This window comes from Arvicola amphibius, chromosome 13 (genome assembly GCF_903992535.2).
Source record: "Arvicola amphibius chromosome 13, mArvAmp1.2, whole genome shotgun sequence".
In the NCBI taxonomy this organism is placed as follows: domain Eukaryota; kingdom Metazoa; phylum Chordata; class Mammalia; order Rodentia; family Cricetidae; genus Arvicola; species Arvicola amphibius.
In genome coordinates, this window is record NC_052059.1 from 20,813,365 (window position 1) to 20,838,689 (window position 25,325).

Genomic DNA, 25,325 nt, shown 5'->3' on the forward strand with positions numbered 1-25,325 from the left:
GATACTGCTCTTGAGTTTTACCCACCAGTCACTCAAATTTTTTTGCTATTGAGTTGAATATGTAGTTGAGTGGTATAATGATTGCCTTGGATTTGATTAGACTATTGCAAAGCACAAGACAAGAACTGTTTGTCAGGTACTGGAAAGATGGCTCAGCAGGTAAGAGCAAGCAAGGCTGTTTTGCCAGAGGACCAGGGCTTGATTCTCAGTGCCCGCATGATCTGTACTCCAATTCCAGGGGATCTAATACTGCTGTCCTCCAGCACTCAGGTAGTATACAAACATATGTAAATACAAGCAAGAACAAAGCTGAAAATGTTAAAAGCTATTTACCATAGTTTACCTGCAGTATGGGGTCACCTTGGTAATAAAAAGCCAGTAAGTTGTATCTGTTAGTTGTTTATAGAGTTGGACATTGAATTTCTTCCTCAGTTGTTTCTCCACATTAATTTTTTGAAACAGGGTCTTTCACTGAACTTTAGAGATTGTCACTTTGAGCTACACTGGCTAGAATCAAGTTTCCACCAACCAAAATGGGATCACAATCACATTCTGGCAAGCTCTCACGGAAGTTAGGTTTTCATGCTTGTGCGGCAAGAATAAGTACAGGCTTTAATCTCAACTGAGCAAATTAATGATCAAAAACCTACATTCCCCAGGGCCTTCTTTGAGGTTTTAAAATGTTTTTTTTCCCTAGTGCCAGTTATGTAGCTAAGCGGATTACACAGAACATGGTCATCCTCCCAGTGTCCAGGGTTTGCATCTCCAGATTGAAAGGACGAAAGTACTTGGGGGAAAATGCATCTGTGTAAATATGTTTAGACATTTTCATATTAGTCAGTATTCCCCCAGATACCATAACTATTTTCATTGTATTCACATTGTAGTAGATATAAGTAATTTGAGAGGACTTGAAGTATATGAAAAGATGTGCATGTCTTACATGCAAAGACCGTGTCATTTAATGAAGGACACTAGCATTAGCATCCCTTGGTTTGTTTCTTAAATCCATGGAAGGTCCTAAGAACTATTTCCCCTGGGATACTGAGGATGACTGGTTGCAGATGAAACTCAACACACCTTTGACCCTTACATTCTAGTGACTGATGTAAGAAGACAAAAGTTCAGTGCCAACCTAGGCTACATTGTGAGACGGTCTCAAGACAAACTGAAGGAGCCACTGGAGGACTGCCACTCCCATTTCACAGATAAAGGCCAGACCAAGTAGCTAGACAAGTTATTTGACTTAATGATACTATTTTAAAAAACTGAAAGGTAGCCAGGGAGGCTGTTCATCTTAGAACTCCTGGATAATAGCTGTCTTTAGATAAATATATTCAATTGGCCAGTCAACTTCACAACATTGGCTAGTGTTGGAGCATGTGACATGAGCACTGTGTGTGTATGTCTGTGTGTAAGCAATAAACATACTAAGGGTGGAGTACCATATAGAACAAGAATGAAAATGACAAAATAATAGTGCATCTTTATTTTCTCGGACTAATGATTAGTCATTTTGAGTATGCCAGTTTTCACAAAATAAGTAAACACAAAAATACAGTCTTTAATATTTCCAAATACATTTTATCCATCTAATACAGATTTTTTTAAAAAAATTATTTTATTTTCCCAATTATTTCTTCATGGTCCTAAGCCCAAGTTCCCCAATGATTCTGATTCTCCCATGCTCTGTTTTGTTCATCTCCCTAGCCAAGACTGAGGGACTGATACAAACAACTGTGGCATCCCACGCTCACCCCATAGATGGGAATGTATAGGACTGCCCAGTCGGTAGCACCTTTCCAGCATTTACACTTAGAATATTAACTAGAGTGCTAATGCCAGAGACTAAGTCATTTCCTCACAGAAATGGACTTTTAGAGAGTCCATTTTATTTCCTTTCTACCTCTAATAAGTTTTACATCTCAAGATATCTTTCACAGTTTTCATGTAAAAATGTATAGTGCATTCAGTTAACATTTTTACCATGTTCTAAGAACTGGTAATTCAGGATTATCATTACAAGTTTTAACAAGTAGTTCCTGATCCTGTAGGACAAGAGAAAGCCATCAGCTGTCATAATTTTTTGTTAAACAAACCACTCAAAACAAATACAAAAATATTTATTGGTTAAAAAAATAGCTTGTAATTAATAACTTGGAGCTTCTGTTCCTGTCACTAAGTTCCTTTGCGGACAGACTCTTTTTTCACATTACGGAGGGAGCTGGGCATATGACGTGAAGCAGTTACCCCAGTCACCACCACGTGAGATCATGTATGTAAAAACACAGGGGCTACTACTGCGTGTGGTCTGTGGTCTTGAGACTATGGGCTGCTGCACTGCAGTGGGCCCGCAGCTTTCATCCAGCACCTCTGCACTGTGTGCTCTTGCTGTAGAAAAGAAGAAAACACCTGCTTTTCAGTTTAGGGCCATTCAAAAGTACATCTGCTACCAACTGTTTTGGAATGGGGATGCAGATTTCCTGGGTTGAGAGGGCTAGTGAGGATTAGAGTTTTTGTTGGGGGGGGGGGTGTTCCTCCCTCCCTCCCCTCCCTCTCCTGCCCCCTTCCTCTTTTTGAACCCAGGATGTTGGGCATGCTAATCAATGCTAGTCAATCAATGCTAGTCCAAGCTTTAGCTTAGATTTTGAGGGATAACTGAAATGAGCTGGGTTATCAGGAGCAACTTCATTCAAGTTACTAATCTTAGACTTGTTTTGATATTACATATACCAAAGGAAAATATGGTGCATTTCTTACTGAACTTGCGGAGAGGTTTTGTCGCACAGTTACTAGTATAAAAAGTAAGATTGTCCTGTCTCGTTCCTAAGATGATGGATTTCAAATGTGACTGTATAGTTTTAACCATCATATCAAGGTTCATGAAATGTTTATATCAGAAATATATTAGTACAAATATTTGACATACCTAAAATATCTACATTTATTTTCCTTAGAACAATGAAAATCTTTAATGGCTATTGAATTTTAAGGAATCCTTCAGGAAAGAATAGGAGAGGATTAATACTTTCCAAATGCACAATATCCAACAGTGATAATACTGAGACCATTATTTTGTATGACTACACATACACAGAGTCTTTAAGTGCTTTTAACTTTTGATATGTAACCAGTTGTACTATTTTCCTCTCTAGTAGTAATTATTTTCAAATTTATGTTTGAGCTGTTTGAAATATTTCAAAGACAAAAATCAATTTTAGAGGCAAAAGTCTCCGCCTTTCCTGTTTCCTTATGGATGTAACTGTTCATTGCTTAGAGTAGAGCTGGTTCCCCCCCAACTCATCCTCTCCCATTGCAGAGCGAGGAACCTTGGAGTGTCTGGTTTTAAAACATCTACTAATGACAAACAAGATGAGCACATAAGCATGGTAAAACTATACAAAATGGTGAAGATAGGTTGAAAAAAGCCATTTATTAAATATTACAGCCTATATTATCAAGCTGTTTTCTCCATACCTTTATATTACAACCTTGAGATTTTATTTCTACTTCAAAGGACTGTGTGACATTTTCTTTGCAGCAGCTTTCTGTCCCAGCAATATCAGTGACATTGCTTCCACAAGTCTGCGTGGTGTAACCACTGTCCATCTTGGAGGAATGAAAAAACAAAACACTGACTCATAAAACTGCAAACTCATTCACTGTTCTAATTTACATGAACTATTGTAAGAAATGCAAAGGCTAAGTGAGCATATGATTCACTACATCTGAGCAATGTAACAGTGATCACAGTGAATGAATTTAATAAGTGATCTAAAGGCTCTACACGAAACTGCCTTTCACCGCAGCACTTCACAGGATACGTTTCACGGAAAGGAACTAGAATTCTTTAGCATCAGTAGACAAGTCACCAGGTGCCTTTCTGCTCTTTCCAAAGTGAAAATAAAGACTACAATCAGTTTTCCTTTCCAGCTTGCTTTCCTAGCTTATCTGTAAATGGCTTGCTTGTACAGTTTCTAAATACCATTGGAGTATTAAAAAATAAAGATAGCCTGCATAAGGCTCATACCCAGTTGTTCATAATGGCACACATACAAGAAAATGGTTACATTTTAAAACATACTGGCTTGCCCCAAAAGTGAAAAGGGTTTATACATTTTTAAGTTGGTAGGTATTCTCTTATCATGGAGGATACCTTCAAAGACACTTCAGGTAACACCAAACCCTGCATCCTCTGTTTGTCCTACTTACACATACCTGTGATAAGATTTTTACTTGCAAATTAGACACAGTAAAAGTTCAATAAAAATAGAACAACTATAGCACATTTCTGGCTTTGTAACACTATCTAACCTAGTTTGGCTTCAAATTCACAATTTTGCCTCAGACTCAAGAGTGCTGGGATTACAGGCATGTGCCACTATGCTTGATTTACAAATATGTTTATAAAAAGTTATGGAATATGATCTTAAAATACTTAAAATATTTATTGTACTTTGCACTTTCAAGAGTTTTCTGACTCCTCTTTGACATGCAAATCGCTAGAATTACGTTAGTGCTTTTAGTCAATATTAAGTTTTGAAAAAGCTCTTTAAATACAAGTGACATGTTAGCCTAGTGGTCAGCTTGACAACTGCTGTGTGAATGATGGGTAGAAGTACAGGCAGTGTGGGGACATTAGTCAAGGGTGTTTGACATCCCACTGAGGGTCAGTTTAAGATATGGTGCTCAAAATAGCATGAATTTTGAAGCAAACTTTATATTTTAAATTTAAACAATTTTGGACGACAGGTACTATAAAAAGCATTTACTGAATAAAAATGCTTGGTCACTTGTAGCAGCGCAATGCCATTTTTATTTTGTCCTTTCAATATCTACTTTATAAGGTGAGGAAGTGAAGGTTCAGAAAGATTAACTCAGTGTTATACATTGAGATCAGAGGCTCAAGTTAAAGTTCTTCTCACTTTTACATTTGCACAGGTACAATAAAATTGAACAGCACATCCCAAGGGAAAATCCCTCATTCTGCTACCATTCGAGAGATACTTTATCAAGACTGTAAATATCAGATTGCTTACAAAGAGTGTTCTTTCTGATATCACTGCCAAGTAACTGGCTTATGACTCAGTTCCAATACATAACTGTATCAAGGCAGAAGTGGCCCGGTAGTGCAGAGAGTAAGGTGCACAGGGAGCCTGTCCTATATAGTGACAGCCCTCACTGTTTTCCTCTACACCAAGATCAGAGCCTGTGAGGTGCCGGCCACACGACACAAACCATCTTGCCACTCCCTGCTAGTACAGAGAGCAGCAGCATTTTAAAGTGAAAAAATGAAATGTTAAAAATACAAACAGTAATTCTCTCTTCATTAGTGTCAAATGAATCCCAGAGATGGCTCAGCATTTAGGAACACTGTCTGCTCTTCCAAAGAACCAGCACCCACATGACAGTTCAGCCATCTGAAATGTGTACCAGGAAAAGATCCCACTAAGCAAGAAGGGGGAGAAGCCATGTTTGCAGAAGATTCACCATTAAAAGTTTCAGCTTTCTTACCAGCAACAACTGAAAACTAACCACTGAAGTGATGCCTTCAGTCCTACAGGGTCATTATATCTACTTCAAGCCATCTTCACACCATCAGGCACGTAATTCTTTAAAAAACACACTCTTCCTTAGTAAACCACCATGAAAAATGAGAAGTAACCCCAAAAAAGAACAGAGAAAACAGGTGGGGAAAGGGAATTCACAGAAAGAGAACACAGTGCTAACTGCAATGACAGCTGTCTACCATGGATAGAAGGCAATGACTACGTCAAAAGGCTTGGAGAAAACACAGTTGGGTCTGAATGCTTGAGAGACAACAGTGGTAGAAAAACAATGTATGGAAACGTAAACTAAAAATCTCTGCAAAAAGAATGCATGAAGCAGCATAAAGGATACAACAGGCCTACATTTTAGCTCAATATAAAGAGGAAATGTATGACAACCATGAAAAGGATATACAAGACCCATGCAGAAATTAGGTGACGAGTTGATGACTCCAATTATAGGATATGTTTGCTGATAGAGAAAAACGGAGAAAAAAGTTACGAATACCTTTACAGCTAAACTTGACTACTATGTTAAATTAGAGTAGCAAATTAGGAAGCTAAAATATGTAAAAAGAAATTGTAATAGTTTTCTAAAAATAAAAATGTAGAAGCCAGGAGAGGTACTGGAGACATAAAATCAGCAAATATGCATGAAGATGCCATGATGAGACCAATTTTTTTACTAACCTAAACAATTAAGAAAAAGTTTCAAAATGGGGTACAGAACTAAACAAGGAACTTGCAACAGAGGAATCTAAAACGGCTGAAATTCACTTATGGAAATGTTCAACATCCTTTCCATCAGAGAAATGCAAATCAAAACAACTCTGAGATTCTATCCTGCACCTGTAAGAATGGCCAAGATGAAAAAAGCTGATGACAGCTTATGCTGGAGAGGATGTGGAGTAAAGGGAACACTCCTGCATTGCTGGTGGGAGAGCAAGCTGGTACAGCTGCTTTGGAAATCAGTGTGGTGATTTCTCAGATAATTAGGAAACAACCTACTTCAGAACCCAGCAATAGCACTTTTGGGCCAAAGGATGCTCAATCCTACTACAAGGACATGTGCTCAACTGTGTTCATAGCAGCATTGTTTGTCATAGCCATAACCTGGAAACAACCTAAATGCCCCTCAATCAAAGAATGGATAAAAAAGATAATGACACATTTACACAATGGAGTACCACACAGCAGAAAGAATTAGTGACATCTTGAAATTTGTAGGCAAACGAATGGATTTAGAAAATACCATATTGAGTGAGGTAACCCAAACCCAAAAAGACAAATATAATATGTACTCACTCATAAGTGGCTTTTAGACATAAAGTAAAGAAAAACCAGCCTACAATTCACAATCCCTGAGAATCTAGAGAACAAAGAGGACCCTAAGAGAGACATACATGGATCTAATCTACATGGGAAGTAGAAAAAGACAAGCTCTCCTGTGTAAATTGGGAGTGTGGGGATCGTGGAAGAGGATAGAAAGGGGAGAAGAAGGGAGAGGAGTGGGGAAAAATATACAGCTCAATAAAAACAATTTTTAAAAAGTTTAAAAATGAGCGAAAGGTTCCAGTTCCATTTTCAGTTATTTCAGATCAGCATGTCCAGTGTCAATCAGAAAACACAAAGGCGAGGCATCAAGAGCCTCTCAGCACACTGAGCCCGCAGAGTCAGCTGCTGCTGAGTTGGCATCAACTCAGAGAACATGGACTTGGGATGCAAAGCTGCTGGAGTCCATACTGGCTCTGCTGTTTATTTCCTTCAGGGAACCTACTTAGCCTCTGATGCACAGCTCTCTTAGGAAATGTAGGATTACACAAAAAAATGTTGACTGTTTCAAGTATATAAAAAGTTAGATATAAAAGTGCTCTAAGTTTTCTTTCTCCCCTAAAGGACATTAAGGCAAACCAAACCCATTCAAGTTTTAGCATACGAATCCTACGCTAGAAACTGCATTCATTCTTCCTGCAGCAGATCTCAGGACACAGCTGTCTCCTGAGATGATGCCTGAGCCTGGCTTCTTTTCTGCTCATAATTTACTGTTCCCAGCAGAGAGTGGTTAATAGGACTATATGAATAATTAACCCTCCTGGTTGCTTTTGGTAATTTTTTAATACTACGGTGTCCTAGTTGGTCTGGACCTGGCTCTGTAAAGCTGGCTGGCCTTGAACTCACAACAATCTGTCTCTGCCTCCCAAGTGAGCCCCAAGTGCCTCCCATGTGAGCATAATGGTGTGCACCATTGTGCTCAACACTCCTGGTAACTTTTAAACTCTCCAATGCTATAGTGCTCACATTTAGCCTTTATTGCTCTAACTGTATAAACACCTCACATTTAACCTATTAGATTTCTCACCCTGTAACACCCAGAGTCAAAGACTATCAAATACAAAAAACCTTACCTGGATATTGCTAAAGACTATCAAATACAAAAAGCTTTACCTGAATATTGCTAAAGACTATCAAATACAAAAAGCCTTACCTGGATATTGCTGTTTTCACATGGAAGAACACTGCTTTCAGCGAGAGGCGACATGCACATATGAGAGCTTTCAATATTGAAGGCAATTCCACTCACAAAACCAGTCATGGCTGAATTCCCATCATTCACTGGCTCCTTTATCCAAGTGCTCTCATCTCCTGTGTCTATTGGTTCGAACATATCTACAGTATCATTTTCTCTCTCACTTTCAACATCCTCCAGCGGCGCTAGATCTTTCTCAGAACTAGACTGGCTCTGTGTAAGAGACATGGCAGTGACTGCCGAAGGCTCGCCACACGCCAAAGGCTCACAGTTCAACGGCGCACTTGGGCTTGGTGGAGAGACATCTGTGGAGGGAGCCTGGTCTTCTTCACTGTCACTGTGGTCCTCAAGAGTAAAAGGGACCCGAATCAGTGAGGACAAGTACTGAGTACCACCTCTCAGTCTCCGAGGAGAGCAGCTTTTAATTGGTGAGCAGCCATCTATATACGGACTCCTGATGCTTGGATTAATGATCCCGGTAGATCTTGCTCCAGATGAAGCTTCAGGAGAATGAAATATATACTTCCTCTGTTCTGAAGGAGTGGAGGAAAAAAAAAATCACATCATAAAAACTCAGAAAGAGAAAAGTCATTTTTAAGTGGTAATCGCGTTCTGTCAAAAAAAAAAAAAAAGGAAAAAAGACAGTAACAGGTTTGTATATACTAAAGTGAAATTTTAGTGTTAAAAATAACAGAAAGCTAGTATGTTCCTCAACAGACTCAACCTCAAAGCTTGTTTCCATGGCTCTTTCCAAAGTTTAATTAAAATATTTTATTTCTTGTGAATTATTTCTTCATAAGTACATTGCACTATATCAAAGTTGTTCGTATACAAAGAAGACTCCTAACAAGTTGGCTTTTACAAGCTACAACTTAATAACTGTACTTGACAAATGTGTTGGACTTATGTAACACACTTGTAACAATACTAAAAGACAAACAAAAACTAGTAAGATAGTATTTTTAATAGTAAGGAGCCTAACAATATTCAAAATGATAATAAATGCTTTAGTTTAATAGTGATAACAATAAAAAATTTACCTGACATAAGCTTTTATGAAGAAGTTAAGTAAATTCCACCAAAATCCTTTAAACTATGGGGCAGGAAACATAAGTCAGCAGCAGGGAACATAAGTCAGCAACAGGGACCTATATTCAATCCCCAGTTTAGCAGAGGGAAAAGAGCCTTCAAAGTATCTGTCCCTTTGTATGAATTTTTACTTCGGAAAATTAATCTAAGTAAGGGGTTTCTGCCCCACGACCATAAAAAGCAGAACAAAAATAAGACAAATAGAATGATACATGTATGAAATGGTTCAGAAGTATGTTTTTGAGGTAATACTAAATAATTTGAATAACCTGCAAAAAAAAATAAATGCTTTGTAAAAAAATAAAGAACCATGGATAAAAATGTACAAATTTGTTTATCTACATACCCATATCCCTATATACAAAAAGTTTTTCATTTTCCAAAGTTTTACTATGAAATGATTTCCTAAAATATTAACTTTTCAAAAATTGGTAAATATTTTTTCCAAGAGTACATACATTTCTGAACATACTTATTTTAACAACCTTAACCAAGTATATTTTATAGGGTTTGAATACCTGATTGTCAAAATCTATTACTGTAAGTAAGAAGGTATATAAAAATCAACTTATCTCTAAACTGTGATCTCCTTGATAGAGTGCGGTAAATACTTATTAAAATAACTAGATCAGAAAAGCTTTCTGAGAATTCTAAACGTTGAGAATAAATTATCTCTCCAACCTTTTTTTGTAGTGCGAGGAATTGAATGCAGACATCACAAAGCATAGACAAGTATTCTACACTGAACTATACTACCAATCTTTTTTTTTTAAACTATGGCAGTTTTATTTGATAAGGATTCAGTTTATGAATAGGGGTTCTGTGTGTGTGTGTGTGTAACCTGATATTCTATTACATTTTATATAATTGTTTTCTTTCTTGTTAAATTTTTGAGGGTCTAATTATATAATTGCCCCTTCCTATTCCTTCTTACAAATACTCCGATGTAGTCCCCTCCACTGCTTCATTCAAACTCATGGTATTTTCTTTGTGTTACATTCCTGTGTGTTCCTAAACACGTAAGTATCTGCTCAGTATGACGTTACTTTTATATATACATGTATTTCAGGGCTCACCACATTAGCATGTCTACTGGTGCTGTCCTGGGTCAGGTCATGTTTAGGCAGCCATGATGGTGAGACTTCATGGATGTAGCTTCTGACATTTCTAGGAAACAATCTCACATCACAGCAAACTCCCCGTACCTCTGGCCACCTTTTTTTTTTTTTTTTTGATGGGGTCTTTGTTTTATTGCTGTGAAGAAACACCATGACCACTACCACTCTTGTAGAAAAAAAACATTCAACTGGGGCTTTCTTAGAGTTTCGGTGTTATCAGCACGGTGGCATGCATGGTGCCGAAGCGTTGGTCTACAACATCCTGACATTATGATTGGCAGGCCCAGGAAGAAAGAGAAACGGCCTGGCGAAGGTTTTGCAAACCTCCATCAAGATCACAACTCCTAACCCTTTTAATTCTTTCAAAGAATTCCACTTTCGGGTGACTAAGCATTCAAATATATGAGCCTATGTGAGCTGTTTTGTTCAAACCACCACAGCCTTACGAGGTAGCTCAAGCTAGTTATAAATTTGCATAATCCTATGGTGCCCCTGAACTTATGATCCTTCTGCCTCTGTCTCCAAGTATTGGAATTTATAGCATAAGCTACACATTTGACTTACACTGTTACTTTTGTTTAAAAAAAAAGTGTCTACAAATTAATACCAAAATATTCATTCCTAACTGCTAAAAGAGCCCTTTTTACAATAAATGTAGATAGTACAATTTTAACTGTATATATTATTCTGAGACATACCTGAGAGTGGCGTCTTTCCTGCTTCAAGTGCAATTGGTGAGAAAGTGGGTAAAGAAATAGTCGGTGGGCTAGCTATGCTCCCCAAACTGTATTTTCTTGTACTGTTCTCAATGGGGCTAGAAGAAAACTGTCCCTGTGATTTTAAAAAAGAACTTAAATTAGAAAATCAAAATCGCCATTAATTAGTAAATACATGTAATTTCTCTGTGTCACAGTTATCTTGCACATTCTTTGTCTTTTTCACACATACTTACAAACCAGGAACTCCCAAGAACCCACCAATGAAAGGCGTCTTGGAACAAAGACAACTAAGACTGCTAGAAAAATCTTGAAATAAAATATCGAAATATAATGAATTGGGCTCAAACAAATCATTCATTATATTACATACCAAGTAGCTGTCTGTGAAAAGACCTATAAACTAATTTATTTACGCCATCGATGCTAACTCAGTTACACTGCTAATCTTTGGGCAATTCAGTAAATAAGCCAGACTATGATTCCTTGAGACAAGGATCAATTCGCTCACCTGTCTACCTTAAAAACAAAACTGAAGACTGCCTAAAATCATACCTACGAACTGCGAAAATGCTCACAAACTGGAATGCCCAAGGGTGATCTTCCTGGAGGTGATTTGAGTATCTGCATCCAAGCAAATCTACAACACACTAACCAGCCACTTGCTAGCACACTTCTCATGGTACATGCCATCAACACAGGGCTCCTAGGCTACACGGAGACAAATCTATCGGATAAAACACCTCAAGAGATTCTCGAGCACTGCTAGGAGGACTTCTGGGAGAAGCTGAAGGTAAGGAGTCAGAGATACTCCCATTCACATCCAAAAAGAGCTTTCTTCTGAGAGACGAGGAACTGAGGTTCCCAGAAGATTGGTCCGCAGCGTCATCAGCTCTAAAATAGTCTCCTGCGTTTAATAATAATACAGAGAAAGTTGATCACTGTAAGAAGGAACTACACTTATAACACTGATTTCCCAAAAAGTTATAAAACATGTTTGAATTTTGTTTCAATACATGTATGGGTAATGTTTAAAATGTTGTTCTTTATTTTTGGAGTGTTTATTTGCTGTTACTGATGTTGTGAGTCAGGGTCTCACTATGGACCCAGGCTGGACTTGAACTTGTGGTCATCCTGTCTCAGTCTGCTGACTGCCACCACACCTGATGGGTCATTAGTAGTAGGCCTGCACCAGTAAGGTGTTTATCTTTCATGCCCACAGTAAAGTTTACAGTGATAAAAACACTAGCTCAGGCCACGTTCAAGAAACAGGAAAATGTAGGGCAGCTTCCTGTTTAAAGGACGGCACTGCTGCATGGCCATTTACAAACAGCCGACCAAATGAGAAGCTTTATTTGTGTTCTTAAAGGGTCAAGTCACACAGTATTTACCCAATATGGCTTCCAGATTGAAATCCACAGGAAGAGACAGCAGAGTCTGGCAGGCAGCTGGGAATAAGCAAACAGATGTTAAGTACACACACACCAGTGAAGGCAGGTGACATCAGTTCAGCATGTGCCTCCCAACCACCACCTCCCAGCATGCTCCAGGATAAACAGTCATTCTTCAGGGGCACTCTATTATATCCCATGCCACCTTCCTGATCGGAATGCATTAATGGTGGAAGCTAGCTGCCCCTGAGACTTGTACTGGAAGTGAACAGGGTACCCACAGACACTAGGGGATTCCTCAGATTAACAGAACTTTGTGTTTTCTTTAAACCTTTCCTGAACCAGAGATCAATTCACAAACCACACATTTCAAACTGGAAAGCAGCACACAACTACTCTTTTCAAAACATCACTTTCTAGAAGTCAGTTCTCTTGGCATACAGCTCATCCACAAAGCAAACAATGTCTGAATTGAAAAGGACCGCACTATTATATGAACTATGCTTTAATCGAAGTAGCTTGCTATGCACCACATCTTTCCAGACCCTGTTCATACCCACCATTGCACTTCTCAGAGGGAAGCGTCAGCTTCTGCCCAACAGGAAAGTCACCGTTGCTATTAAGGCCTGTGAAACATTTTCAATAGAAAATCATAATTTTATACTTATTTAATTTTTTGTTACATTTTCCAAAGCAAAACTCTACACACTAGAGACTTTCATGTTTTAAGGATATATCTGCATTCAAATTTCTGGTATGTTTCTGTTGGATTATTTAACAAAAAGATTAAGAATAAAACTAAAAGATTTCCACAGCAAACAATAAGGTACCATGTAATTACTAGTTTTTTATGACAAATGATTGCATGTGATTTTGTTATAAAAAGTGATGTTTTAATATGTATATACATTGTTTAATGAGGAAATAAGGCTAATATATGTCAAACAAATTCTGTCATTTAATTTTTTCAAAATGGGTTTAAATAAATTCAATTAAAATATTATGATATGTGATGAATAAAACTATACTCAGTTTTTATCAACAATGAATGTTGCAGGACATAGTACTGCACAGCTTTAATCCGAGAGCTTCAGAGGCAGAGGCAAGAGGATCTCTGTGAGTTCACGGACCTGGTCGTCTACACAGAGGGTTCCAGGAGAACCAGGGCTACAAAGAGATCCTGTCTGAAAAGAGTGTTCATGTTTTTAAATCTTCTGTTTTATAGCTTAGCAATCACCAGATCTGGTGTAGATTTATTGAGCTGACCAATGCTAAAGGAGAACAGGTGTGGAAGAGTGGGCCAAAGACTACAGCCCTGTTAGATACCGTCTGAAGCGGGGAACTATTGCAGTTTTGGATTCGGATGCTTTCTTCTGCTATAAAAGCCACAGCTGTCCTAGAATGAAGTCCAAATACCTTAAAGGTGTACAAACCCTGACAAGTCCTGTCCCTTGTCCTAGCACCGCGCCATCTGTTTGAGTGCTGCTCTCCTTCTGCTGATTGAGCAATTCAGTAAAGCAGCTGACGAGCAGGAAGAATTATGCTGTGCACATTTCATCACAGCGCCACACAGAGTAGAAAAAGATGAGGTGGTACAACAGACTCCCAGTTATTCACCCCAGTGACCTACTTCCTCTCAGGTCCCACCTCCTAAGATTTCTTCTTCTAAAACAACTAGGAGATCACTGTGTAAGAACCAACCATTCTGATACATTGTCCTCTCATTTACCTAGACCCCCATACCTGAAGGCAGTGACACAGAACAGCCCTGTCACACATAATGCCTGCATGATAGGCCTGAATGTTATCATTGGATCTAAATGTCTCCCAGTGGCTTTATCCTCAGTTTAGTGCTTTGAGAAATACATATATTTTTAAAGTGGGGGCTTCACTGAAGGACTTACCAGCCACCAGAGTATATATCCTTGAACAGGCTAATGGAACTATAGTCCCCCTCTTTCTTCTCTTCCATGCATGGTCATGATGAGAACAGGGTCCCTGCATCACCCACTCCTACCATGATGCACTATGCTGCTACAGGCCCAAGGCAAAAAGGCCAATCAACTCAGACTGTAACCTCCAAAAGCAAGCCAAAAATAAAACTTAGGGCCCTGGGTTGGTTCTAAGCATGGCATCCTCTAGGTATGGTGGTCTATCAACAGTAACCCCAGCATTCAAACAGTAGAGGCAGGAAGATCAAAAGATCAAGCCTTGAACATAAAACCTCAGTCAAAAGAAAAGAAAGGAAAGGAAAAGAAAGAGGACAGAAAAAGGAGGGGAGGAAGAAGGGAAGGAGGGAGAGACGGAGGGAGGAAGGGAGGGAGGGAGGGAAGGAGAGAGGGAGGAAGGGAAGGAGGGAGAAGGAAGCCACAACTGTGAGTTAGACAGTAGGTTAGTACCAACCTACTTGCAGCAGGCTCCTGACCAGCGCCAGCACATGGAGGCTTCACTGTGCCGCCCTGCCGGCCCTGCTTTTGTGAACGTGTGCAGAATACTCACATTTGCTTACAGACCCTGGGTTTTGTATGCTTATAACTCACATTTGCTGGGGTGAAGCTCTAAAGGCTGTTTCCCGTCATGCTCAGTCCAGGGAGAGGGGACAATGACATCTTTAGTGAAAAACTAGAAAAATTAGAATTGTACAATTAGGCGTAAATGCCCCACAAATGGGAAAGAGTACCTTCATTATTTCCAAATAACCATCAAGTATGTCACATATACTAACTTATTTATTTTAAAATGTTCATATTCAACATAACTGATCAAAGTAAAGTTAAAGGTGAAGAAATATAGAGAACTCTTTTTTTTTTTTTTTAAAATATTTATTTATTTTTATTATGTATACAGTATTCTTCCTGCAGGCCTCATTACAGATGGTTGTGAGCCACCATGTGGTTGCTGGGAATTGAACTCAGGACCTTTGGAAGGGCAGGCAATGCTCTTAACCGCTGAGCCATCTCTCCAGCCCATAGAGAACTCTTAATACTTTAAATCAACGATTTAAATTTAAAACCTATAAATAAAGCTAAGAGTATTATTCATACGTAAATTGCTTTTCACTTCTCTGCCAATTTGTCTTGGGATTGGCGACCAGTGTAAGATGAGGAGGAAAGGAACACATGGAGATAAAGGTACACACAAGAGTAAACAGTGGGATGGACTTGGCCCGTACTGACTCTCACGATCTGATTAGCAGTTTTCAGGAATTTGGATAACCTTTGTTAAAACCAAAACGAAAAATAAAATTATATAAATTTACAATTAAATACATTATATTGAATCATTCAAAAAGTAGTACTTATAAATTATTTTACATTTGTCAGTATCTATGTTCTTAGAGTTAATAACACTTTGTGTATATATGTATGGTGGAAACTGTCTCCCTGGGGTGTGTAACTACACGTTTCCCCTTCAGAGATATCGTAGTGGTAGCTGGAAGCTGGAGTATTTACACTATGGGTAGCAGCAATCACAGAAACCATAGTAGGACTACAAAGAGAGACAGCTGTTACACATGCACCTTTATCACTATCCCGTTCTACTCAAATGGACAAAACCCAACTGTATCTAACTATCCATCCATCATCTGTCTGTCTGTGGCCTTGTCTTTTGCTTCTAATGCAGTACTTTTTCCTTCCAAAAGTTACAGAAGAACTGTACAGGACCCATAAGCTTATGATATGTCACACACGGTTAAACAGTAGCACTCAACATTAACTAGAACCCAAATTTGATGGCAATTAAAATAATAAGTAGAACACAGACATTTGAAAGTTTGGTAATAAACAGTATTGCAGAGAGGAAAAAAACCAAGCAGCATCATGATAAACAAGGAGCATAAATGGTTCTGCCTCTTAGGAAGGCAATAGGGTAAAATCCACTCAGACTGAAAATCCACAAAGCTCTGGCTTACCATCCACTAGAAGAAGTACACAAAACACATAACAGACTGCAACACTGTGGTGTAAAGACAATGAGCGGGACTTAAAATCTACCAACAATACCTGTTTATGCATTCTGACTAAAATGCAAACATCTGTACAGGTGATTATTTTTAAAAATCTAAGAAAAATCAAGAAAAAAAATAATAAAAACAAGATGTAAAACCAAATGAGGATGAAGCTATGTGTCTAACATGTTTAAAGGATGCTACTGTCTATATAAAATTAATCCCAGCTACACAGGAAAGGCTGCAGAAGTTTCTTTCAGACTGGTTGAAAAGTAACATATAGTGGAGACCAGAAAGAAAAGGGACAGCTCAGAAACTGTCATTATTTCACAAAGCCTCTCTGGCTTTACTGTTTTTACTAAAAAAAAAAAAAAAAAGTGAACAAAAACCTTACCTTTGTACTTAGCAGAGAGTCATTTTATGAACTATATTCTAAATCTTAAAAATCCTTAAGTATTAACTGCAAAAGACAAAGTCACTGTGAAGGTGGAGGACAACAGTCAGCTTCCTTTACCTAAACTCCAACCTGAGTCGCTACTCAGTATTCTGAACGCACAAGGAAAACAAGCTGTGCTGGGCAGAGAGGGAGATGATGAACAGGGAACAATACTGCTGTACTCTAACAAATCTGTTTGTAGTATAACAAAAAAAGCTTGCCTGAAGAGCAGAGTGCCGAGTTAAGCCTCTAGTAGTTAGCCATGTAGGTCAGGCAGTGGTGGCACACACCTATAATCCTAGCACTCTGGAGATGGGCAAGGGGATCTCTGTGAGTTCAAGGCCACCTTGGGCTACACAGACTAAAACTGTCTAAAAGAGAAACAGAGCTCACCCACGTGCTGGGATCCCACGCCTTTGATCCCAGCTCTAGGAAGGTGGAGTCAGGAGTGATATGGTTGGGCGAGAGAGGAATATAAGGTGGGAGGAGACAGGAGCTCAGATGTAGTCTGAGGTTCCGTACAGCGGGATGCAGTCTGAGGTTTTGTAGAGAGAACAACAGCAGTCTGAGGGTTCGTAGAGAGATTCAGTCTGAGGATTGGTAGAGACAGGACTGCCCCTTCAGTTTGAGCAGTGGTAGAGGTAAGAACTCTCTAATGACTGGCTGCTTTGCTTCTCTGATCTCTCAGCATTCATCCCCTAGTATCTGACTCTGAGTTTTTATTAGTAAGAACAATTAGAATTCGTGCTACACAAAACCATATTAGTCTAGCCAGGGAAGAACCAAACCAGTGAGTTTGAGAGCAAGGGAGCAACTGAGACAGGTGAAAACTATGGGTCTTGTAAACGGCTCAGAATGTGGGTAAATAGAAGGGAAGGGCGCACAGAGGACCAGAAGAGGCACTAAGAGTGCTAAGGACCGGAGGGGAGCTGTGAGAGTGGAGGATTTCAACAGTCTTCCTAAAGGGGAGGGCACACATGCAAAACGCATTGTTGGTTGGCTTAATGACTGTAACAGTGTTAAGTTACCTCTTCGATGGCTTTTTGTCTTTTGTCTTCCACATCTTTATCTGTTCTATACAGAGATAAAGGAGAAAAATAACTAGGCCATTACTTCAGCTTATGGAACATCAAAAATAATAACCTCTCAAAGAAATAATTTCTCTCCATTGAAAGCTGACAAATGTTAGATTCATTTCCAAGAAAACTGGCATCTTATACAAACTAGTTAATGGCAGGATTCTGAAAGTCGCCATACACCGTTGGCGTCTCTTTCCTCTCACCTGAAGTTAAATGGAACAAAACTTGCTTTTCCAAGGCTTGTGTTGATATATCAAATTACCACCAACAATATAACTTAAATAGTGTTTTAAGCAATAGAAATGAAGTATTTCATCTGATAGAAAACTAACAAATGTCCAAATTCTCTTTTTTCAATTATAGCAATATCATTAAAGTAGTTATTTTAGGATAACTTTTATTTTGAAAGGAAATTAACAACCCACTGTTCTCAATAGGGAAGTAAAAATATTAATTCTGAAATATAGTAACGATATAAAATTTTGTCCAAATAAATGATTTTTTTCCTATACAATACAGAATTACAATACAAATCTCTCCTTTATAAAATTGAATACAAAATGTCCGGTCCCAGGCACAAGACAACAGTTGCCAAGGAATGGCAATTAGCCTTGTCAGACCACTTCTTTACTCTGTCCCAAGAAAGAGTTATTGCAATCCATCTAAAAACTGGTAAATAAATTTAAAAATACAATTTCAAATTATTTTCCTCAGTCACTGTTCATGCATATATATATATATCCCTGCATTGAAGGAAAGAAAAAAGGGAAGCTTGTATGCATTTCAGAAATTTAAGTTAAATGAATTTTTTTAAGTAAGGGAATTATGAGAAAATAAACTATAATATTCACCCCCAAGTCCTGGCTTGTATGATAGGCATTGTGAGTCTAACACCTCAGTCACCTTCACTAACATGGCCATAGCATAACCATATCAGAATGACTGATGGTGCATGCATTAATTTTAGTTCTCAGTGAGTTCTAATCTAACCTCATCCCATTCCAAACCCTCCCGCTAGTTCATCAGAGAGGAACTTGAGTCCGAAATCTGCAGCCGATTGCTGGAATCGAAAACCCTTAGGTGACAGTGACAGATAGGGCAGAGTACCCTGGCCAGCACACTGCTGCACACCAAGGATGCACACAGGGGTGAGAGCTCTGAATACTGATGCCTTCGTCGTTTATTCTAATACCCCTCTGTGTGCTCCAGATAACAATGAAGGAAGGCTGAGGTGGCTCTGGTTAGTCGAGCAGTATCAGAGGCCAGTGCTTTTCCTAAGAATGAATCAACACACTCCGCTGAGAGTGTTTTCACTTTCTCTGGTAGATATCTTATAGAATTACATCAGTACGACAACAGTAGAATATATTCCCACTTTTTCCTTATATAAAAAAAATCTATCTCTGAAAATGCACCAAAATTCTTTCTAAACCCAGATAACACACCTTATTTTTGTGAATTATATTGCACTGTGGTCTAATTGTCTAGTTAGCTCTTAGGGGCAAGAATAATATACAGTGCCTTGTAGAGCCTGGAATGTATTTTTTAACTGATGGTGTCATTATGTTCATTATATTGAAGAAATAGGCAAAAGTGAAGATATATTCTTGGGGGGGGGGAGTTACTCATGAGCTCATTTGATTTTTTTTACTCTTCTCTCTACAGAATTAAAATTAAAGTCCTATATGCTTTGTCTTCAGCCTATCCCCTTCCAGCTGTTTAGGAATTCAGGTGGGAACTAATTATGAGTAAATTTTCATTAGAATGCCGAGCAGAGAGAAAGGGAGTAGCAATATTTGGACAAAGATCTCAACATGTGTATTTCTGTGAATGAATTCTAAAGTCAAAGGGGAAAAGATCCCATTGCTTTTGGACTAACAATATTACAACAGAAAATTAAACATTGTATAAGCCATGTATTTGATTTTTTTTCAAATATTAAACAAATCAGACTTTGCTGAGCCATCATCAGAGAGGTTTCCTTGCGAAGTAGATGAGAAGAAATACAGAGCCCACAGCCAGACTTTATGTAGAGAATGAGAGACCTTGGAGCACTCAGACTAAATGGCATGTCTCCGTCAAGTCCCTCCTCTTAGGGCTCCCGCAGAAGAGGACACAGCAAGTGTGTAAGGACACCGAGAACACAAGGAAGGCCTCTACATCAATACGAACAAAGCTGTACGAACCACAGGGACGGAAGCGGCATGCGTAGGGCTTGCATGGGTCTGCATCAGGTCCTTTGAGCTTATATTATGGCTTCCAGTTTAGCATTTTTATGGTATTTGATGTGGGATGTCCTCCAGTATATGTGTTTCTTTAATTGGTTGAGGAAGCTGTTCTGACCAATGGTTTAGCAGAGTAAAGCTAGGCGGAAGTCCAAACAGAGCGAGAGAGAGAGAGAGAGAGAGAGAGAGAGAGAGAGAGAGCGAGAGAGAGAGAGAGAGCGAGAGAGAGACAGAGAGAGCGAGAGAGAGAGAGAGAGAGAGGAGAGAGAGAGAGAGAGAGAGAGAGAGACACCTTGTAGCTGTCCAAGAAGCAAAATGTGAGGTAACAAGTCACGAGCTTCATGGTAAAATATAACCTATAGAAATGGGCTAATTTATAGTTAGTGGTAGTCAGTAAGAAGCCTAAGACACTGGGCAGACAACTGGAACTGATAATAAGCCTCAAAATGGTTATTTCATAAGCGGCTTCAGGAACAGGTGGGCAGAGAAAAATTGGCCGTTTGGGGATCAGCAGGATAGAGAAGACTTCCAGCCATGGTTGGTGTCCAGTGTGGGGCAGGAATTCATGAAAAAGCTACTTGCCTGTGACTTTGTAGCCACCAGCACAGGCTGGAGCTGCACACAGGGCTCCTGCCCAGCCTGGCTAGACTTTCTTTCCTTTTTTCCCCAAGCCTTTAGGACTTTGGGATTTTCCTATTGTAGCCTCTCTGAAGCAGTCTCCAGCTGCCACTCAAACTCCAGAAGCACCTGGACTCCAAATGTCACAGGACTTACCCACCCTAGACTGGCTGGCTCTACCTTTAGGCAGCTCTACCCTTCCCCTTCCCCTCCCCTACACACATGCTTTTCCTGCACAATCTCCTGTGTGTTTTTTAGACAATCTACTCTCTCTCTCTCTCTCTCTCTCTCTCTCTCTCTCTCTCTCTCTCTCTCTCTCTCTCTCTCTCTCTCTCTCTCTCTCTCTCTCTCTGTATCTTTGTTTGAACTTCCAGCCCAGCTTTATTCTGTTAGCCATTGGCAGAAACAGCTTTATTCATCAACCAATAAAAACTACTATATACTGAAGGACATCCACATCAGAGATTCCTGAGTGTGTTAAAGGATGAGCCTCTGATTCTTGTGTCTTTTCCTGTGCTCTTTCCCTTCTGTTTGTGTGATCTAACACCTATGTGTCAGGTTGTATCACCTTATTATGTTTTATTATCGTACCTTAGAAGCCTGTTTTCTAATGAGAATGGAAAGGAATTGGGAGGAGCAGAAGGAGGGGAAAACATAGTCAGGATAGATGTAAGGAAAAAGTATCTATTTGTGATAAAAGAAAAATACAAAAAAAAAAAAAGACTTTAAAACAAAGGTTCTTTAAATTATAGGTAATACTGCACAGCCATCTGTTAATTAAAAACCAGCTCTGGCCCACTAGCTAAGTGCGTGCTGTCACTATTTAGTCACTGGACAGCACAGACAAACCAGTGTTGAGCAAGGGATGAACAGACTGTGCGGGTGACAGGAAGAGTCAAAGGAGACAGCGTGCCGACCCACAAGATGGCCCTGTGGGGGAAAGTGCTTGTCATGGCACACCTCACTACCTGAAATCAACCTCTGGTCTCTAAGGTGGAACAAGAGACCACTCCTACAAGCTGCCCCCTGATCTCCATGCCTACACCATGACATGTGCACTCACATGCACAAGCTTGAGATTCCTTGGTGAACTGTATTAAAGCTCAGGGATGCCTAGAAGGCTCTCTGTGGCCAGTAAATGTTATTGCGTTAGGTGAGTCTTAACTTGTTAGGGAATTCTAGACTTCCCCAGATAGGCAGCCACTGGACAGAATCTTTGTGTTATCTGGGGACACTAACCAAATATATCAGAAACCGTAACTATAGAGAAACGTACAATGCTAAAGTGCTTTTCCATCTAACCAGGAGCCAGGGAGGCTGAAATGTTGGCGGTGGAGGGATGGGGGGAAATATATGTGTGCAGGCATGTGTGTGCTTGCACATGTGTATGTGCACGCGTGCGCTAGTTGTACAAGAAAAGGGTTCCTATATAGATTAGAATTTTAAGTCGGTATATTTCTAGACAAAATATTTTAAAGTCACTTAGAAAGGAAAAATATCCACGTTATTTCTTCTTTCTTGACATACTTACACATATAATCAGCTTTTAGAAGTTCTTATTTCTCTTTAATTAACCGTCTGTTATTATACTTAAGTGCAAGAAAAGAAAACTTACCGAGAATGACTTAAATAGGAGGCCTGACGATGAATCTCCTCTGGGTCTATTTCTACAGGATTCATTATAGCCAGCTGATCAATAGACCACCTAAATTTCCCTGGAGTCTAATGAAAGAAAGTAAACACATATATGAAATCAAATTAAAATAGTTCGTCAAAATGCTACCCAATGTTACCTTCAAAAGTGTAGATAGCTCTAACGTAAAACCAAAATAACAACAACAACAAAAAAAACCCATGAAACTGGATTGAAACTATTGCATCTTACCAATGTGTGTGTATCCACATCCATGCTTGTGTGGGTACAAATGTGTGGGCGACTGTACATGTACACATGCACAAGGAGGCTGCAGGCCAATCTGGGGCATTATCCCTCTTGTTACCTGAGACAGGGTCCATCGCTGACCTTGGTATATTTATCTAGGCTGGTTAAGCAGTGGGCCTCAAGGACCTGCCTGTATCTACTGCCCTACAGCAGGACTGTAAACATCCATCACCAGTGGCTTTTGTACGTAGGCTGTAGGGATCCAGCGCACGCCCTTGTGCTTGCACGGTTCATGGCAAGCCTGCTACCAGTTGAGCTAGCTTCTCTGCCTCCGTTATTTACTAAAAGATGCAAAATTATTATCACAAATCAATTGATAATGGGAGGCCAAATTAGTGATATGATACCACAGAAACCGTATATGGCTCCTGCACACCTTCTCACGGTCCACACTGGTATAAAATGCGCAGAAACAGTCACCTGGTGTCTATTAGGGTTACTATTGCCATGATGAGACACCTTGACCAAAAACAAGCTGGGGAGGCAAGCATTTACTCGGCTGACCCTTCCACATCACTATTCACTACCGAAGGAAGTCAGGACAGGAACTCAAAAAGGGCAGAAACAAGGAGGCGGGCTGCTGCTTACCAGTTTGCTCAGTCTGCTGACCCCAGAACCACCAGCCCAGGGATGGAACCACCCACAATGGACTGGGCCCTTCCACATCAAGTGCTAATTTAAAAAATGCCCAACAGGTATGACTGGTGCCCAGTCCTAGGGAGGCATTTCCTCAACTGAGGCTACCCCCTTTCAACTGGGTCTCTCTGAGACTCGAGCGAGAGCGTGTGTCAAGCTGACATAAAAGTAGCCACCACACCTAGTTTTGCAGTTTTTCTAGGGAAGTCTGGTTAATGAATCAAAAGAACGTTGTCAAGTAACAAGTAACAGTTGCAAGTAACAGTAAAATCAGCTAAAGTGACGAGGCCTTCTCTAATAACCTAAAGAGCACACTTCATTTTGTATCGTCCTTCTGATAAATATTAATCATAGCATTTTGAAATTGCCCATTTTGTTGAATTTATTCCAATAGCACAGGAGTTGGCTCCCGTTTCTAACAACCTGCAAGCTTTAATAGGGCTTGGCTTTTTTAAATGGCTGGGGAAAAGGAAACAGAAGTCTCAATATTTCGTGGCAGAAAAGTAACATGAAATTCAAATTTCGGTGCCCATAATTCCATATGAGAACATGGCCATATGTGTCTCCGCACTGTCCCTGGTTCCTTCTTTTCATCTGAGGGACATAAGTAATGCAGCTGGGACCAGGTGACTTGCAAAGCCTGTTTGGCTCCTGACTAAAAGTGAGTCGCTTCTGTGTTGGTGTGGGAGAGTTTGTACCAAGAGACCCTAACTGGTCCACTGTATCTGATGTCTGAGAGCATTCATATCGTGCTTTCTGAAAGAACCATGAGAAAATTAGGTGGCATAGCTTCTTCTGTAAGATACTTACATTTAAAATAATTTGCAATTACTTCCATTTAAAACCTCTTGTAAACATTAGCCCAGAGAAACTTACTGGTAGTTTTGTGGCTTTAAAGACGGAAGGACTTGCAAGGGTTTGTTTATGGAGGTCAGAATAATCACTAGGACTTTCAAAGGGATTTAAAACAGGGATCCTTCCTGGAGTTTCCGGTGTTATTTGCATTTTTAACTCGCTGACATCTCCCATAGCCCAGGAAGCAACTAAAAAAGAAAACAGAAGTATACATATTAAAGCTAATAAGTATCACAGGTATTAATCCTTACAAAATATACCTAACATTTCACAAAGAGTTCACTCCATGCCTAATCGTTTTGGAGATAGAGTTAACCAGAAAGCATTCTGTACGTTTTCTCCGATGATCTGAAATCCTTGGGACTCACTTGGGAAGCTGGAGTGGTAAGGCATTGGTGCTAACATTTTTCAGAGGCAGGAACACAAACAAGCAGGGCAGTTAAATACACTCAGGTCAACTCTCAGATCTGGCCCAGTGAGAGGCAAGTAAATTACACTAAGCACAAGGACCTTTCCAACCAAACGAATTCTATTCGCCGTTTTCTTTATTCATGATCTCAAGATTAAAGAGCACGAACATCTCCGGACACCCCGGCAATTCTAGACAGAACTGCAATTATTCCTCCTGGCACTTTAGTCCTCACTAGAGCAGGGTGATTGACAGGGTCCAGGTGGGGCTTTAACTAGTTTCCCTGAAGACCTCCACTCCTCCAGCAGACAAATCCACAATGCATTCCTTCCCAAGAGGGTTACAAGCCAGGGGAAAAAGAAAGAAAAAAAAAAAGAATTTACTTCTGGCAGATCAAAGTTGAGCCGGCTGCCTCGGGAATGATCAAAGACGTCACTTCCAGCGACCATTCAGTTTCCAGGTGCCCTTATCCCTGCTCCCTTCTTCACCTCTGGGCGAGCGCGCAGGCACGGCCGGAGCCAGGAACCCAGAGGTGTCCAGCTCCAGACAGGGGTTCAGGCCTGAACCTCCACGGAGGACGTGCCTACACCCGCGGGGGAACGAGGAAGTTGCAGCATGCCCTGCAGAACCCAGCACAGGCGCCGACTCTTTAACTCCCTCCGCGCTGTCTTCGGCCAACCAGGGCACGGGGCGGGGCGAGGAGACAGGCCAATCGCATCTCGCCGCCGTCCGCGAACCAGCCAATGGCGTCGAGGCGCTGGAGCGAATTCGAACGCTAACTCCTCG

General features: G+C 40.0%; 1 protein-coding gene across 2 annotated transcripts; it reads right to left on the minus strand.

The window, feature by feature from the left end:
- Positions 1–1,563: 1,563 nt before the first annotated feature.
- On the minus strand, positions 1,564–25,184 carry Bora (BORA aurora kinase A activator). Of its 2 annotated transcripts, XM_038309838.1 has the most exons (12): positions 24,923–25,184; positions 24,152–24,318; positions 22,313–22,419; positions 17,804–17,849; positions 14,931–15,012; positions 12,951–13,016; positions 12,391–12,447; positions 11,743–11,906; positions 10,982–11,114; positions 8,035–8,609; positions 3,478–3,609; positions 1,564–2,391 (listed from the first exon to the last, which is right to left on the minus strand). In XM_038309838.1, exons 2-12 carry the CDS (start codon positions 24,302–24,304, stop codon positions 2,326–2,328), a joined length of 1,581 nt encoding a protein of 526 aa, XP_038165766.1. In that variant the 5' UTR covers positions 24,305–24,318; positions 24,923–25,184; the 3' UTR covers positions 1,564–2,325. The 2 variants fall into 2 exon arrangements, with proteins under 2 accessions (XP_038165766.1, XP_038165765.1); XM_038309837.2 differs by lacking the exon at positions 1,564–2,391 and having other exon boundaries at positions 3,415–6,021.
- Positions 25,185–25,325: the final 141 nt, after the last annotated feature.

Bases quoted from the DNA above. Each gene is read 5' to 3' on its own strand.
- Bora (XM_038309837.2), bottom strand. From the start codon at position 24,304: ATGGGAGATGTCAGCGAGTTAAAAATGCAAATAACACCGGAAACTCCA. The intron at 13,017-14,930 runs GTGAGTTATAAG...AATGTTTCACAG, and splicing joins AGAGCTTCACCCCAGCAAAT to GCCTTAATAGCAACGGTGAC. The intron at 11,115-11,742 runs GTGTTTTATCCG...TTAAAATCACAG, and splicing joins GTGCTCGAGAATCTCTTGAG to GGACAGTTTTCTTCTAGCCC.